Below are 18742 nucleotides of genomic sequence, written 5' to 3'. Positions count from 1 at the left end.
AAAGTTGCAGCTATAACCCTCCAACCCTCTAAATAAATCAGTGATAAATATTTACTTATCCATATCCAGCACCTGTACAGTACATTTCTGGTACTTGTATGGAGAACACGAAAAAGGCTGGTACAAGCAATGTAAGTCACTACCTTGATAGGATCTCTATTACTAAGTTATTACTGACCTGTTAATAGAAGAACACTCTAAGCACGAAAACAATTTAAAGGAACACTATAGCTTTAGAAATTCAAGCAGGTTTGTTTTAGATCCCCATCCCAGTTTCTAGTAAAAACCTAAAAAAAGTTTCCCTCAGTGCTTCAAGCCACTCCGCTTCCTGTGACATCATCCGGTTCTTGATCCGATGGCCAATACAATGCTCCTCATTGGAAACTGATGTGCACCCCCAAATGCTTCACATAGAAAAACATTGAATTCAATGTTTTTCTATTAGATCCTGCGTTACGTGAACTGGGTCAGGAGTACAGCCACTAGAAGTGGATCTAATTGGTCTGGGTGACTTTAATGGTTCTTAAAGCTTAATGTAGTAGTTTTGGTGTATACGTATTCCAGTCTAACTTTTTAATTACGTATACACCAAAACATTGTTTATGCATCCATAGTCATATGTCTTCTAACTATGACACACACAGCCTCCCTACACATTTTATGAAAAATAGGTCTAAATAGTTTAGCTTTTTTTAGTGCATAAGTGTTAAATTTATAATGCGTCTCTACTCTACTCTTTTATTTGCATACTAATGCCTGTAATTGCCTTCAGGGTGATTAAACTTAAATTAACAGAGCAAGAAATAAGAAGCAGGGGTGGGTATTTTTTGGTAGCACTGTGTCAAAGTTTTAAAGTCCTAATGGGACTTGCCATATTTTTTAAGGCAACATTTATGTATGTTGGTTATTTCTGCAAATGTTATTTATGGATGTATATGTGAGCAGCGCATAGTGTTGTGTATGTGTCTGGGCTGCATGCATTGTGTGTTTGTTTTGTATGTGTTTAGTATATCTTTGCTATGTGAATGTATATGGTGGTATTATGTGTGGGTGAGTTTATGGCATTGAATGTGAGTGGGATGTTTGTAGGATTGTGTGTCATTATTGGCCGCCTGCTGTGTTATGTATGCGTGCACGTTTGTGGTATTTATGTGTGTAGGGCTGTCTGTGTTTTCATCTGTATGTATGTGGATTGTTTGTGGTATGTTGTATGTATGTGGGCTGCTTGTAGGTGGGCTTGTGTGGTGTGGGTTGTCTGTCGTATTGTGTGTGGGCTGCTTGTAGGGTTGTGTGCCTGTTTGTAGTGGGATTGTGTATTAGGTGGAATTTTGCAGTAGTTGTTTTATGCCCTCACCCTCTTACCATTGCAATGGAGGGGAGCAGTCTGCATCTTCTATGGGTGCTGACCTCTCATCATTCTTTCTCTGCTCTGGTGCTTTTCTGGTGAGACAGAGCATTGCCATGGTAACCTGTGATAATGCTCTAACTCTCAAGAAAGCGTCAGAGCATAAAGGAAGTTTAGCTGTGGGTTCTGCACACACTGGAAGTGTGCGTCTAAGGTTGCCGACCTCTGTTATGGAGTAAACAGACTGTGCTGTAAGATCTGATTTTTTTCATGGAGACTTTGTGAGTAACAGTGAGCAGAGCTGTAAAAAGGGCTGCATAAACAAAATTATTTAAAGGACCACTATAGTGCCAGGAAAACATACTCATTTTCCTGGCACTATAGTGCCATGAGGGTGCCCCCACCCTCAGGGTCCCCCTCCCACCGGGCTGGATGGAGAGGAAGGGGTTAAGCTTACCTCTTTCTCCAGCGCCGGGCGGGGAGCTCTCCTCCTCCTCTCCGCCTCCTCTCCTCCTCTTCGGCTGAATGCGCATGCGCGGCAAGAGCCACGCGCGCATTCAGCCCGTCTCATGGGAAAGCATTTACAATGCTTTCCTATGGACGCTGGCATCTTCTCACTGTGATTTTCACAGTGAGAAGCACACAAGCGCCTCTAGCGGCTGTCAATGAGACAGCCACTAGAGGCTGGATTAACCCTAATATAAACATATCAGTTTCTCTGAAACTGCTATGTTTATAGAAAAAAGGGTTAATCCTAGAGGGACCAGGCACCCAGACCACTTCATTAAGCTGAAGTGGTCTGGGTGCCTATAGTGGTCCTTTAACTCCTAAATGGCAATAAACGTGTCTATAAACCAAAACCACTTCAGTGACAGTTGTTTTCCTGCTTAGAGTATCCATTTATGTTATAGAAGCCACACCATGACTTCGGTTCACATCAGTTTTAGTCATGTTTTAACATAAATTCAATTGCTACAGTGCTCACAGTACTCAACTATATTTCCCTGTGCTGGACTGAGATTTATGTTGTTGTGCTCATCTAGCCTAAAGAAATCAATACGAAAGTGAAGATTGGTAGGCAGGTCTCACCAGCTTCCTGTTTTTCTGAATTCTAGACAGGCAATTCTCACTGCAGGAAAATGCACATCCCTGGGGGGATTTCAAATGTATCTTTTTATTATTAGTAGTATTTTTGGGCAAATTTTGAATCCATTGTCGATACATACAATAACAACAGTGGTCAGATATGAACTGAAGTTGTCCTTTAACAAAATGACAGCAAAAAACTAAGTTAGCTATTCAGATTTGTTTTATGTTTACAGATTTTCTACCGTAAATGGTCACAATCGGTTAGTGCAGGGAATAACGAGAATTTTTGTAATGCTTTTTGTTGGCCCAAAACTCCAGTTTTATATCAGATTGCTAATATTTTTCATACCTGCTAAAATTCACAACATGCATTCTGGGAGTCCATAATATGTTCTGGTTGTTCTCACATGCACACAATCTGTCTTTTCTCAAAGGAAGGTAAAGGAAACAATTGCTTCATTTTTAAATAAAGTTTTGTGCTTGTGTCTTCCTTATAGCCAATTCGAACACAAGACACAATGAATGTGCTCAGCATGACACTGGCATTCAAACAGTAATGTAGACAGGAAATGGACTTAAGTCAAAATCATTGATAATGATTGAGCTAGGGTCTATGCACATAGACACCTATATAGAATCTGAATAGACTGGCAATTTAAGAAAACAACTTTGTTTAAATAACGTTTCTCTATTTCAAAAGTGTTTGTTTTATTGTATTTTCCCAAATAAAATCTCACCTTCACAATCAGCTCTGAAGACAAAAATCCTGTGTTTTGTAACTACTTCAAACTTGTTCTCTTTGCTTAAACGAGCCATTTCGATTGACGTGAGGGGTATAACCCCTTTAGGATACAGCTCCTATAATCACATAACAAGAATATTACTTGTATAGAAGAGTATAAAATTAGGCATGTAAATCCCTGCTCATTGGTCAATACATAGTGTACAGTGATTGAATAGTATTAAAATATGAATAGTATGTATACAGTACTTGAAAGGCAATTATGTATCACTATCACACTTTCACTATCATAGTCATTTATAAAGTGAACATGTATTTTTTTTAATTTTAAAAAAGCATCTGACTAGACCGTTTTCCAGACTCTTTGTATATATATTTTTAAAAAAAAAACTAAATGTACAAAACTGAGGGAGGTAGTTCAAGAGAGAGGGAGAGCGAGGGAAGAGCAAATGCTTCCTCTTACAGTCAGTGCTGCCTGGAAGGGGAGAAGCTGACAACATCTGTCGGCAGTGCACGCTGATGACAGATTTTCATTGGGTCACATGTGCCAGGGATGCAGCTAACCCCTGGCAGAAAAGTGCAAATATCTCTGAATGTGTCACGTTATTCCTACCACCATGAACACTTCTCAAAGCTGAAGTGGTCATGGTGCTTGGAGTAACTCTTTATGTGTGATTCTTCAAAAAAAAAAAAATTAATGACAAGTTCTTAATTAAGAAAATATAAGTCACTTTTACTGGAAAAAAAAAGGGTAAGATAGGAGAATTTTTAATATGCCTTCTTATAACTATAACGAAAGAAGTGAAAATAATTTTTAGCATAATTTCTGCAATAGTTTGTGTAAGAAAAGAAATGTACAATGGAAAGGTAAAAGAGCAAACAGCAAAGAAAGCTAAGAAAGATTGCTAAACATAAACCCCTGAACAGAGAGGATTTATGGAAGAGATACAAACATGTTATTTTTCCCAAAAAAGGCTTAGCACTTCTTTCAGGAAGAATATGACAACGGGATAGAGAAAAAGTGCTTCTGTTTATTTTTTTATTGGTTTAGTAAACTGACTGATAAGAAAAAAACATTATTTTTATACATGAAGTATGTGGAGATCTCCTTTAACTTTATTGTTGACAATGTAGATATATGTAATGTATTCTTCAAAGGGAAAACATATGGTCCTGTATTTGCAATTGATACTGCAGTATCATCTTACATGTTACCTTGAAACTTTGTCCATCTCTGTTTGGTACAGCATAAGAAGAGAATGAGAAAGATATTGTATGAAAAAGGTGCTTCTATTGATAAAACGTGAATATTTATAGTCAATATATTCTATCCAATTTATAGCATACCTTTTCGTTACCGAAATACATTAGATTTTGTCCATCGAATTTAACAAATCTTTTCTGGAAAACATAATTCCTAATTTAAAGAAACAGACAATTATAAATTTAATTTTAAACATATATTTCCATATATCCACTATACATTACATTTTAAGTTTGGCATAATACCTACACAAAAAAACAAGTAGATTACAGGCGCTAGTAATAAATGTCTAAAACAGTAAATACAAATATAATACCAAGACATATAGCATAAAAAGAAGCTGCACCTAAATATGTGAAAAGCTCAAACCAACACTTTTTTTTTAAAATATATTTTTGGAGCAAACATGGTTGTGCACTAACCTAACTATGAACCATTGTGTTAGGAATACAGGTTTGTATTAATATTGATACAGTGTTCCTTTAAAGTATAAAGAAGATCTGTATATACTGTTATAAATTATTTTCTATGTGGCTGCTTAAAGAGGCTATGCATCTTAAAGGAACATCATAGTCTCAATGAAGTGGCCTGCATGCAGTGGCTAAAACATTGCATTTTTTTATGTTACTGACAGCCACAAGAGGCACTTCTTGTGCACTGACCGAGTAAAACTCAGTCAAGTAATGTAGAAGCCCATAGGAAAGCATTGAATGCAATGCTACCCTGTGTGGGAGCTTGAATGCACGCACATCTGCATCTATGAGGAGCACTGGACTTGGCTATGACGGATGAAGCCACGTCTTCTCTGTGACGTTGTGGGAGGCAGAGAGGTAAGCAGTGCTGTGAAAGCCTCAGCAATGAAAGAAGGTAAGTTAAACTTTAGCTTTTTTAATTTTTATTTTTTTTTAAAGGGAGGGAGGTGCTATGAAGATGTAAGTACAGTGACACTATAGTATAGGAATACAGTTTTTGTTTCCTACATTTATACTGTTCATTTAAGGTGTTGTTCCCTCAGTTTTATGTCACACTATTTTTGGGTAGTTTGATCAAAACAGTGCGTATTTCCCCTTGCATGGCACGCAGGCTGAAAACACTGAGTACACTTTAGCCCAGCTTTCTCTGGCTATCATTGCCGTACAAGGATGGATATGTTTGAAAGGATAATGCAGGAGTGATTTTTTTTCTAACCGCTCCAAAATTATTAGATAGCAAAAGTGGTACCTTAAAAAGCATAACATTATAACCACTACAATCAGCTGTAGTAGTATTGATGCTTATATTGACATTTTAAAGGATTACTATAGTGTCAGGAAAACAAACTCATTAAAACCCCTTCAGTTACTTACTTTAATCCAGTGCCGGGCTCCCTTGGCGCTGGTGACCTCTTCTCCCACTCCGACAGCGGCTCCCGAGTGGAGAGGAATGCGCGCATTCAAAGAGTCCATAGGAAAGCATTTTTCAATGCTTTCCAACGAACATTCTGCACGCTGAATGCAATTTTCGCATCCAGCATCGCAGAAGCGCCTCTAGCGGCTGTCAGGAAGACAGCCACTAGAGGCTGGATTAACCCTGCAATGTAAACTGCTATGTTTACATCTGAAGGGTTAAAACCTGGTGGACCTGGCACCAAGACCACTTCATTGACCTGAAGTGGTCTGGGTGACTATAGTGGTTTTTAATTTACATGCAGATATTTTATTAGAGGATTATTCTGTGTCACACAACTTGGAATTCACAATCTACTTTCTCAGTAGAAGCTTAAAGCAAAGCTGTTTTGTGTTTAAGACATTGGAGGTTTTATTTTAGAGGGAATTTTTTCCTAATCTGAAAAAGACAAGTCACTGTTGAGGGAATGCTTACATGAAATACACTAAACTAACTGTAAATCATCAAGAAAAAAATCTTGTCCCAGACCTCACTTTTTTCTCTACATTGATTGTCTCACCAATGAGAGCCCTACTATCTCTTGGTTACAAAAAGCATAGATTGTAGTAAAAGATAGTAGTTTACCATTGTGAAGGGGCGTGGTTCCGGCTCTGACCAAGATGGCCGCGTGAGGAGAGAGCTCCGCTCCACTGGACCCCAATTGCATAAAATAAGCGCAGACAAGCAAGCTTAATGGGGCGCACTAAACGCCCGGAACATACCCAGACCCCAAAGAACCCACAACAGAGACCGCTGGACGTTTTTTTACAGCCGCAACCCGGGGCGAGCGGAGAATCCATCAGCCCCAAAATGGCGGCGGCCTCCGCACCGGAGCAGGAGATACCGGCTCTGAGTCGTATTGAGAGTACCCTGCGCGACCTGACTGCATCAGCGGTGACAAAATCGGATCTCCATGCCATTACCACCGCAATTCAAGAAACTCTGCACACCGAGATAGCGGGGATCCGCAATGAACTCACCGCACAGGCGGGCCGCATCACTGTGGTGGAGAAAACGAGCGAGGCCCTTACAGCCCGCGTGACAGCCACTGATACAGCTGTGGCACGCCAGGGTGAAATGCTACTCTCCATGCGCCGACATCTAGAGGACGTGGACAACAGGGGTAGAAGATGCAACATACGTGTCCGAGGAGTGCCAGAGGCTGGGGGTCCAGGGGCCGCAGTGGCAATACTCACTGAACTCTTCCGCTCCCTCCTACAACCATCACCGCCGTCGGAGATAGAATTTGAGAGGGCGCACAGGGCCCTGCGACCCCGCACGGTGGAAGAAGGCCCGCAAGATCTAATCTGCTGCCTGCACTCATTCCCAGTGAAGAACACCATAATGACGAAAGCCCGGGAACGGCAGACCTGGCCGTTCAGAGGGGCTCAACTCCCTTTACAATGATTTCTCCCCAATGACGCTAGAGGCCAGACGGGCCCTACGCCCAGTCACAACGATACTACGTGATCATAACATATCATACAAATGGGGCTTCCCCTTTGCCTTGCAGGCCAGACATCAAAATCGATGGCTCACCATGAGATGGCCGGAAGAGGTGCCGCGCTTCATGGGAGAGATGGGCCTCCCCTCACCACCGGTTCCTGACTGGATACTAGAGACATTGAACCTCCAACCAAGGCCGCAGAGGGGACTTAGACAACGAGGCCTGAGAGCACCCCCAGTTCAGCGTGCTGGAGGCCGAGGGGACCCGACATCCCCAGAGGAATAAAGTCAGCCACCCACCCGAATTCACAGCCACCACGCACCACCCCAAGGTAGCACAACCTTGCCAGCTCCCACTACCACCTGCTGCCACGACTAGCCAGGGCTGGATTGACCCTTCCTGCTGATGCCTGCTGCCCGCTTCTGTCTCCCGGAACCTAAGAGGAGCAGGTTTGCCGTATAGTTCCACTCTCAGGTACTCTGAGTTAAAGTTTTGGGGTTTGGGGAGGGGGGGTATGGGCATGTGGGTGCGTGCAGAGGGCCTGATCGCCCCTGAGGCATGTGCAAGGGACAACTGACTCATTTGCATCAATCAATCCCGGTTATTTTATTCTAGATAATTTACAAGATGGAACGGTTTGATTTTGCTTTGGGATGGGGGGAATGGGGGGGCCGCGGATGTGGTAAACTCATAGCCCTGCGGGTGACTGTTATTCAGCATGTAACCCTGGTCACAGCTACCTGAAGGTGGACGTTTCTTTATGGAAGAGGGTATTGCTTTGGCCTGAATGAGCTTAGAAATATTGACTTTCACTCGTGGAGGGGGACTAGGGGGGAGGGAATGTGGGGGTGGGGGAGGATACCACTAAGTGCCTTAATGTATGTTACTGTACCCTGACACTAACCTCCGTATGCCCCACTTTAACGCCCACTCTCATACGCTGCTGTACATAGGTAACTACAGGCGAACACACATGGTCACCGCTTGTTTGAGAACCCATTTCACTTCCACTATGTTCCCGACCCCTAGAAAAACTTGGATGGGCACGTACATAGCCGCTTGATATACACTGGGCCCACTGGCCGGCAATTGCATACACACACACTCGTACTTAGAATTAGATCCATAGGATCCCGAAGTCTTAGGCGCATATATCGGGTTATTGCTGACATCGGCACACAGATGGTAAGGACCCCACTGGCTGATGACCACTCATGTTGCGCCCCCCCCTACATACCCACCCCCCACGTTGAAGCTAACTGGGCACACTCGGGGGATGTACTGCTACAAATAATGCGTAATCTGTTATGGCACTAGGCGTGGGAGCTTACTGAGCAATTCCTAGATGGTTCCTGGGTATGTACGCGGGTAGTGACACCGCCTTTACACTTATGATAATTGATGCCTAGAGACAAACTGGGCACGCAAATTATCCCGGGGCGGCGGGGATGGGTGGACATAGGCAGTTCGTAGCTTCGTAGAATGAAACATAAGGGGAATGACGGGATGCACTGGAATAAGAATCACTGACGTGGGCTTTATATATGTCTTTATATTGTTTGATGTTAATAATTATATGCTTCTAATGTGATTGCGCACTGTTTGCATGATGTTACTGCCTGCTTAACTCTGACCTGGGGGGTTATGGTGGAGCGGGAGGCCTCACATCTGACCCATCGACTCTCTGACACCTTGCTTGGCTGGAGCTCGAGCCGCGTTCCCTGCCACACACACTCGCACTAGTTGGCTGGTGACCAGATGGCGGAAAGTTAGACTCCTGGGCCGGCCCCGGAGCGAATTCCTGCTGAAACTGGTCGCCGCTCGAGTCCCCCCTCACCCTGTAGAGGGGTTCTAAATTCGGGACCCTACCGGTATCTGGGGAGTTACATATACACGGGGTACACAACTCCCTTTACACACGCATGACACATCTGGCCCCGACCTTCGGGTGCCGAGCTTGGATCACCTACTGCTGACGTCTGCTGTTACCCCTCCTCCTTTACCCTCACCCTCCCTCCCTCCACCCACCTCCTCCCCTCTTTACTACAGCGCGCTGGCCTGCCTACGCTCCGGGCCTGTGGATCTTCCTGACATACCGGATTACTGGCGGATTCCCCGGATCTTACATCAGTTAGGAACTTCAACCATCACATATAGTACGTATGGCTTACCAAAGCACGCCCCTGAAGTTCCTTACTCAGAACTGCAGAGGGCTCAATATCCCTGAACAACGGACACACCTGCTGCGGGAATTGAGGAAAAAACACGTTACAATCGCTATGCTACAAGAAACGCACTTTAAGGAAGGGTCAACCCCTAGACTACGGAATAGGCACTTCCCTAATAATTATTTCTGCAACCACCCGACGGCGCATAAATCTGGAGTAGCTATATTATTGGCTGCGGAATTGGACTTTAAAGAATTGGAACGTGTACAGGACTCGCAGGGAAGGTATCTCTTCCTTAAAGGAACCATAGCGGACAAGATATACACAACAGCGCCTAAATATGTCCCCAATAAGAGGCAGGCCCCATTCGTCCGCAATACCCTGCACCAACTGGAAAACTTCACAGATGGGATACTAGTGGTTGGGGGCGATTTTAATGCCCCACCTGACCCAGCACTGGACTCCACAGGTCATAGCTGCCTACCGCAACGCAGCATTAGATCCATCCGACAGTCGTTTGAAGCCCTGAGACTGGTGGACTGTTGGAGGACCCTTTATCTCTCGGCGAAAGATTTCACCTACTACTCGGCTCTTCATAACCGTTACTCACGTATAGATTATATCCTCATTGCACAGGAAGGCGTTTCTCACCTATGCGGAGCCGAAATTGAGACAGCCACTTGGTCGGTCGGGATAGAACTGAATTCACCCCTATACAGGCCGAAGAACTGGACCTGGAGACTTAATGCAGCTCTACTACTTGATCCAGACACCAAGATGCAGATCCAACAAGCCTTAGAACAATATTTCAGAGAAAATGACACCCCAGAGTCCTCCCCAATCACCATCTGGGAGGCTCACAAAAGTGTGATTCGGGGCACACTCATACGCATTGCTTCCCAGAAGCGTAAGGCCTTATACGCTTATACAGAACCATCTCGAACCTGGAACGCCAACATAAACACTCTCAGCTGAACGCGATATACGGTGAATTAATGGAACAGAGGAGAAACCTTAAAGACCTTATTTTGAAAAGACATCTCCGCTCGGTGCAACGCACAAAGGGCTTTTACTATGCACACGCCAATAAAGGAGGCAGATATCTGGCACGACTACTGAAAGGTCCCCAACCCCATAGGCAAATACATAAGATTCGTCTGACCTCGGGGTAGATCTCCTCCGAAAATTGCAGAGGAGTTTCGGTTATTTTACGAACGCTTATATAATCTTTATGAGCCTAATGGAGACACTGAAGCCGTGAGAGAACACGCCAAGACACAGGATTACCTTTCTGACACGGTCACCAACACGATCGACCAGGACTCGGCCACACTGTTAGACGCCCCGATAACCGTGGAAGAATTAGCCGCAGCCCTTAAGGCGTCCAAAACTGGCAAAGCCCCTGGCCCAGATGGTTATCCCACGGGGTACTACAAAAATTTCTCGGGTATATTGTTACCTTGGCTTACCAAGGTGCTCAATGCTGTCGGCGAGGGCGGGACCCTGGAGAGGGAATCCCTAGCAGCCACCATCACGGTCCTACTTAAGCCAGGGAAGGACCCACTTCATTGCAGTAGTTTTAGACCGATCTCACTATTGAACGTTGACGCCAAGCTGTTCACGAAGGTCCTAGCAACTCGACTCAAACGGCTACTCCCAGATCTAATACACACAGATCAGACGGGCTTCATCCCGGGTAGCGAGGCTCGGGATAGCACGCTGAGACTCTTTTCCATCCAGCAACACGCGAGAAAATTGGGGACACGGTTGCTCCTGTTATCAACCGATGCTGAAAAAGCATTTGACCATGTCAACTGGAAATATATGCTAGAAACTCTGCGTTGGCAAGGATGTGGTCAGAGGCTTCTTACGTGGATATCTGCGATATATGGTAGACCACGCGCGTCTGTGAGGATTAACGGGGCCACGACCGAGGATTTTGCAATCAACAATGGAACTCGGCAGGGATGCCCGCTCTCGCCCTTACTGTTCGCACTGACCCTGGAGCCACTGCTACAGGCGATTCGCCAAAACCCGGACATACAGGGATACGGCTGGAAGGGGGTGCAACACAAAGTGGCAGCGTATGCAGACGATCTCCTTTTCTTTGTAAGCAACCCCAGGATCACGCTGCCATGCCTCCTCTCGGAATTTGATAGATTTGGACAGATATCTGGATTTAAGCTCAACGTCTCGAAATGCGAGGTCCTGAATATAACGCTCCCAACGGAGGAATTCCGGTCTTTGGAATCAGAGTTCGCGTTTCATTGGTGTCACCATAAAATCAAATATCTGGGAGTCTGGGTATCTGAGGCCCCGAGCGACATATACCAACATAACTTTACGCCCTTATTAAAGGCTGTACTCTCGGACCTCTCCAGATGGGCATATAACGTGGCACGGAAGGGTTGCGGTAATTAAAATGAATATTCTCCCGAGGATCCTGTACCTTATGCAGACTATACTTCTCGCTCTGCCATCGGCTTTCTTTTTCACCCTGAAAACGGCGGTGCTCAAGTTTATTTGGTGGGGAGGACGATCTAGGATCCGACATGACATCATTTGCTGACCCAGAATTCACGGAGGACTAGCGGTACCCGACTTTAAGAAATACCATCAGGCTGCAATCATGCAACGTATACTAGACTGGCACACGACACCTTCAACTAAACAATGGGTAGAGCTTGACAGAGGTCTCATCGGACCAACGCTGGAGGCGCAGGTCTGGGATCACTCGAGACGATCACCAACTCATCATACCAGGTAAGGGTTGACTCTACAAACCCTGCTGGGTTGGATGTCTATAAGAAATCAGGACCACATTTCCCCCACTCTCAGTCTGATGATACCACTTACACATAATGCGGCCATCGGTGGGGGACTTCCCCCTGGAGCCTGGCCTTTACAAGAGGCTGGAACGTAAATACCTATACACTTGAGGGCGGAAGACTACGGACTCTTCCCTCGATCTTGGGTGACAGGACACAGACACATCTCCTCCGATTCAGATATCTCCAACTGAAACACTTCTACGAATCACTACCGCACAAAGACGGATTGCATAGAGACCTCACGTGGTTCGAGGGCCTCTGCGACCGAGGCATCGCTATAGACCACGCTATCTCCGCGCTGTATCAACATCTCCTGACCGGTCAAACAGCGGCGGCTACAACGTTCAAACGGCAATGGGAAGAACAACTAGGAAAATCCCTTTCGACACAGCAATGGGATACGGCAATGCTCTGGCAGCATAAGAGTTCGATGAGTTCTTATTATCAAGAAATGAACTATAAACTACTCTCTCTCTCTGGTATAGGACACCTGCCTTACTACATCGTATATTCCCTTCAATACCCCCGGTGTGCTGGAGGTGTCAGGAGACACGCGGAACGGTACTACACATCTGGTCGGAATGCGGAGCTATTACCCCATACTGGGAAATGATCAGGGAAACAATCATCCTTATTTTGGGAGACCTCCCGGACTGGAACGCGGAATTGGCATTGCTACATATCACGTCATTATCTATATCATCGTATAAGAAATCGATACTGCGATACTGCTAAAGCCAGCATCCCAGCTCATTGGAAACAAACTGACATACCTACCAAAAAGGAGTGGATCCACAGGGTGGAAGAGATCCAAGGAGCAGAAGCAGCATACGCTACTTTAACAGGCCGGGAAACCAGGCACACGGAGATGTGGAGGCCGTGGTTCTTATACATCTCCCGCTACCGCGGTGATGGGGATACACCGGGACCCGCGTTGGGGGCACGGCCCAGCGCGACCTGGGCCAGAGGGATCACAACCCGTGTAACTTGCTTACCCCTTACCCCTCGCTTCTCGCCATTCCCTCACTCACCTCGTCGGCGGGTGGGGACCCGGGCTCGGGGCCAGATGGGTCTACTGGGAGTTCATTGTGAGACTAGTAAATAACACATTACAATGGGAGAGTAACAGGGTGGGCTGGAACTTACACTCGCTGATATAACATAATACACATAGGGACATTTCATTGTAGATACGAGGCACCTGGATATCAGGTGGGATGGATACCTGACGAATAGCAGGACTGTACCTAGCATGATGAGCACCCCCGACCGGACAGACACATGACTCAGTTCATCCTTGTACAGAAGCAGCACCCTCATCACATAGCATTTGGACATATCACTCATGATAAACAGGGGGGGGGGAGTCATAAGCGCCTTCCTTCGGGTACAGGGATACATGGACAACGTACGAGCTCAACCGAGATTCACAATCGAGGGGAACACAGGTGTGTCAGGTGCGAGGCTCAGATTGGATGCTAGTTCCGACTCCCACCTTAGCCTGGTGTTAGGGGTATCCATCACGAAGCATGTTGTTACATTCACCGTAAACAGAGTTATACACAGGTATAATTAATGCTAACCCGCTAATACATACCTCACCTATGAGATGGGAATTATATATGGGCGCTTTCTACAACAACTTCATATATCGGAATATGTATATAAGGGCGGATGTAACTCCAGATATACTTCCTCTATGTGTATTAACCACAAACCACGAATATAGCAAATGGTGTAGTTTGGTATGTAAGGTTACCCATGTTTATCTATGATACCCTGCTGAAACTAAACTAACGGACGGATGGGTCTAGTTACCCTGTTGATAAGTGTAATCTCTATCATGTACAATATGTTAACGGCAGCTTAGTTATAACATACTTATGCTTTATTTATATTATTTTATTACATACCTAGACCTGTGTGACTTACTTTGTTACTATTGATGAATGTGCATACTCCTCAATAAACAGATTTTCAAAAAAATAGTTTACCATTGTGAAAGTTCAACTCACCCTTGTGGTGAGAGTTTGTCCAGCCATCCACTCATCACTGGCCGTGTTCTATCTGAAAGGGAGGTAAAGCTGGCATAGGGAGATATAGTCAAGTCTTCCAGTAACTCATCTTTGTACATGTGAGAGGGTAGGCTAAACCTTTTGCTAGCCAGTGGTGCATCTACAGTAGAATAACCTTCCTGTTCGTTATGCACAATCTGCGTGATTCGCTGTGTTTTTCCCTCCTCATCATCATTCTTTCTCTCCTTGGCTGGATCACTGAAAGATCTGTTATAGAAAGTAAAACTGTTTTAATATAGGTGTTGATAATTTTTCAAGGCAGTATGAAACATAGGAAAAGGATGGATAGAAAGGGGAGGACATAAATAGAAAGACAACAGAAAAATATATATGGAAGATGTTTAGGAGTACTCTGCACTCTTCCAAAAAATGTTGATACTTGTTTTATTTTACATATACAGTCCATTCAGTAAATATTCTGACTTTTTTCACATTTTTTATTTTGCAGCCTTATGGTAGAATAGTTTAACCCCTTAAGGACCAATCTTCTGGAATAAAAGGGAATCATGACATGTCAAACATGTCATGTGTCCTTAAGGGGTTAAATTACCTACATTCAATATCCCATAATGACAAAGCCCTTTGGTATGTAAATTGAAATTTAGCTCAGATGCATCCCATTTGTTTTGACCACATTTGAGATGTTGGCCACACTAAGCAATATCTCTCGCCAAGCTAAGCCTTGGTAAGAGAGGTGACCAAGAGTTCCTGATATCATATGTGGAAATGGGTCAAACGTGTGGAACATTCACTGCAATGCTGGCAGTTTGTGCTATACTCCACCGATATGGCTTTTATAGCAGACTGGGCAGACAGAAGCTACTTTTCACAGCAAGACAAATGAAAACCGGCTTGGAATTTGCAAAAAAAAAGCCCTTAAATGACTCTCATGCTTATAAACAAGATTATCTGGTCTTATGAAATGAAGATTAAACTGTTTGGCCCTTATTTGAAGCTTTATGTGTGGAGTAAACCATGCACTTCTCATCACTTGTGCAATACCATCCCAATAGTGAAGCATGGTGGTAGTGTTTTTCAGCGACCTGAAATGGGAGACTGATCATGTTTGAGGTAAAGCTAACCACAGCAATAATAGAGATATGTATAATAAGCACTCATGACCTCAGACTAAGCCAAAGGACCACCATCCAGCTGGACAATGACCATAAGCACACAACCAAGACAATGCAACAGTGGCTTAGGGTCAACTATGTGAATGTCCTTGAGTGGCTTAGCCAGAGCCTGGACTTAAACCATATCGAGCATCTCTGGAGAGCCTTGAAAATGGCTTGCCACTGACAGTCCCTATCTAACCTGACAAACCATGAGATGATCTGTAGAGATGAATGGGAGGAACTAACGAAATGCAGGTGTGCAAAACTTTTTTAATCATACCCAAGAAGGTTTGAGGCTGTAATCAGTGTTACGGTGCTTCAACTATGTACTTTGTTAAGCGTCTGAATAATTATGTCAATGTGAAAGTCCAGCTTTCTTTCTGTATATATGTATAATTTATTTGGAATAATTTCAATAATCTGGTTTTTGCTTTGTTATTCAGGGATATTAAATGGAGATTGATTTGAGAAAAATTTAAGAATTTTAAGAATTTAAATAATTGTCAGACAAAGCTGCAACATTAAAAAAAAATAATGTCCCAAATTTTATTTTCCAGTTCCAGACCTTTTTCCAGGTGTAATGTATAGGTCAGGTTACAGTTAGTGTGTGTGTGTGTTTTAGTAATACTTTTTTATTCAGTAATTTATTTTTGCTTTAAATAATAATAATTAGTTTTCACACCTAAACATGCACTTTTTTTTAACGTTTTACTACAATAATGCAGATGTATGAAGAGTTAAATGGCTGCACAGCATAGGTTTCTGGAAGTTGTTCAAAAGTTAATTCTACAGAAACTCTCAGAATTATTGTGCTGTTCTCATAAAACATTGCTGTGCAGAGATTTATGAGAAATTCCCCCAAAACTGTCATAGTAAATTAAGGGAGATTAATGGCTGGCTGAGGTGCTCCCTGGTCTGAGCAAAAAACTCAGTGTAGTAGTGCAGTAGATGTAAAGTCTAGGGGGACCTAGAATGCAGGAATTTTACGTTTGAGAATCTTTTTTTTTTTTTTAAGGATCACCATAGTGTCAGGAAAACACACTTGTATTCTTGACACTATATAACCCTTAGGTCCCCCTCACCCTCAGGGCCCCCCTCCCTTGGGGCTGAAGGGGTTAAAATCCCTTCAGTTACTTACTTTAATCAAGTGCCGGGCTCCCTCAGCACTGGTGACCTCTCCTCAGCTTCCGAGTGGAGCGGAATGCGCATGAGCGGCAAGAGCCACGCACGCATTCAAACAGTCCATAGGAAAGCATTTCTCAATGCTTTCCTATGGACGTTCTGCACGCTGAATGCGATTTTCGCATCCAGCGTTGCAGAAGCGCCTCTAGCGGCTGTCAGGAAGACAGCCACTCGAGGCTTGATTAACCCTGCAATGTAAACATAGTTTCTCTGAAACTGCTATGTTTACATCTAAAGGGTTAAAACCTAGGGGGGACCTGGCACCCAGACCCCTTCATTGAGCTGAAGTGGTCTGGGTGACTATGGTGTCCCTTTAATTGTTTCTGCATCTGTTTAATGCATTATCTATTCATCTTACATTCCATAAACTTACTGGCATTAACAGAAACCTAGCTATCTCCCTGAGATACTGCTACCACTGCCTCATTAACCTTTGGTGGTCTCCAATTAACTCACTCCCTAATAGAATCTGATAGTCAGTGTAGAGTGATGAGTTTCTGCTTTCCCCCCACTGCTCCTTCAAACCTCTGTCCCTCCCTTCCCTCACTTTCTCTTCATTTGAGGTTCACTCAATTAGGCCTGTGCAAACACATCTCTGCAAATGTTGCTACTATTTATCATCCCCTAGGCTCCCCTTTCCCTATCTTTGGCCATTCTGCCGTATGGCCTCCTGACTTCCTTTCATCTAATACTCCATCACTAATTCCTGGGAATGTCAACATTCCAATTAACCCAACTCTGACCTCTGTAGCCTCAAAACTTCCTTCCATTGCTCCCTCCCTTGTACTATCCCAGTGGACTTCTTTTCCTACACATGTAGCAGGCAATACCATTGACCTAATATTCTCATGTGCAGTCTCTAATCTCACTAACACTCAGTTTCCTCTCTTAGATCACCACCTCTTATGCTTTGTTTACAAGAGCCTCCTCACCCAGCATCCTCAGTCTAACATAGGAGAAACACCAACATAGTAGAAACATGATTTCTCTTGACTTTTAGCAACTGAAACCAACCCTACTTTACCCTATCCCACCCTGGCTATCTTCTTTTGCAACACCACCCTCACCTCGGCTTTGGACAATGCAACCTGGTTAAACCAATCTCCCTTAAGGCAGACACACCTCCAACCATTGTGCACTTAGTCAAGTTGCTCCCTACAAGATTAATCAATTAAGTAAAACATTCTTCCACCATTGCTCCCCTCTCCATCAACCTGACTTGGTATGTGCCTCTCCTACCCTTTCATCCTTCTCTCTGGCTACTAAACAGGATATGTCTTGTCTTCTCCTTTCCTCTCACCCCACTACTTGTCCCCTTGATCCATATCCTCTTACATTATCAAATCTCTTTCTCCTTGCCTTGGGCCATCTTTAACGACTTTCTTGAACTGCTCTCTTTCCACTAGCATTGTCACATTTCCCTTCAAACATGCTACTGTTGTTCTCCTCCTAAAAAAGTCATATTTTGACACATCTTTCCCATCTAACTACCATACTATATATTTACTCATTTTCTCTTTAAAGGTTCTGGCATGACTTGGCCTTTGCTTTCCTCCTCCAAACTCTTCATGCTGTGTTTTCGTCTTTCTCATTAAGTGTCTCCTTTTCTGGTAACACTTATTCCTCTCATCCTGTCTCAGTGGAAGAACCCCAAGGCTCTGTCCTTTGTGTCCTTCTGCTCTCTCTCTTTATACTACCTCTCTTGGCAAACATTAATTATTTTAGATTACTCTGCCACTTTTGTGTTGATACAATTCAGATATACCTCATCTCCCCAATCTCTCTCCTGCGCTCCTAGAACAAGTTTCCAGTTCCTCTCTTGCCATCATCAATCTCTTCTGCTTCCTGAAACTTAATCTGTCTAAAACTGTCCAAAGTAATCTTCTTCTTTCACTCTCCCCGCAAGTTGATTAGCCTGCCATTGCAAGCTTGCTGCCTTCATGTTATCTTTGATTCTAGCCTCCTTTTGTGCCTCACATATTGCCAAATGCTACCAATTCCACCTTAAAGATTTTGCACATGACTGACCCTTCTTACACAAGATGCTCCTAAGCAGCTG

At 44.0% G+C, this 18742-nt stretch overlaps 1 protein-coding gene across 2 annotated transcripts in view; it reads right to left on the bottom strand.

The window, feature by feature from the left end:
- The window catches only part of ARAP3 (ArfGAP with RhoGAP domain, ankyrin repeat and PH domain 3), a 137799-nt gene that overhangs the window by 63175 nt on the left and 55882 nt on the right, over positions 1 to 18742 (bottom strand). For both annotated transcript variants that reach the window (XM_063447921.1, XM_063447922.1), the window contains exons 6-8: positions 14327 to 14593; positions 4524 to 4593; positions 3172 to 3292 (exon numbers count right to left, since the gene is read on the bottom strand). In XM_063447921.1, coding sequence (XP_063303991.1) covers positions 3172 to 3292; positions 4524 to 4593; positions 14327 to 14593 — 458 coding nt within the window. The remainder of the gene's footprint in view (positions 1 to 3171; positions 3293 to 4523; positions 4594 to 14326; positions 14594 to 18742) is intronic.

Source organism: Pelobates fuscus, chromosome 3 (assembly GCF_036172605.1).
Source record: "Pelobates fuscus isolate aPelFus1 chromosome 3, aPelFus1.pri, whole genome shotgun sequence".
In the NCBI taxonomy this organism is placed as follows: Eukaryota; Metazoa; Chordata; class Amphibia; order Anura; family Pelobatidae; genus Pelobates; species Pelobates fuscus.
Note: the sequence above shows the minus strand (reverse complement) of the source record. Positions and strands in the feature narration are given on the sequence as shown.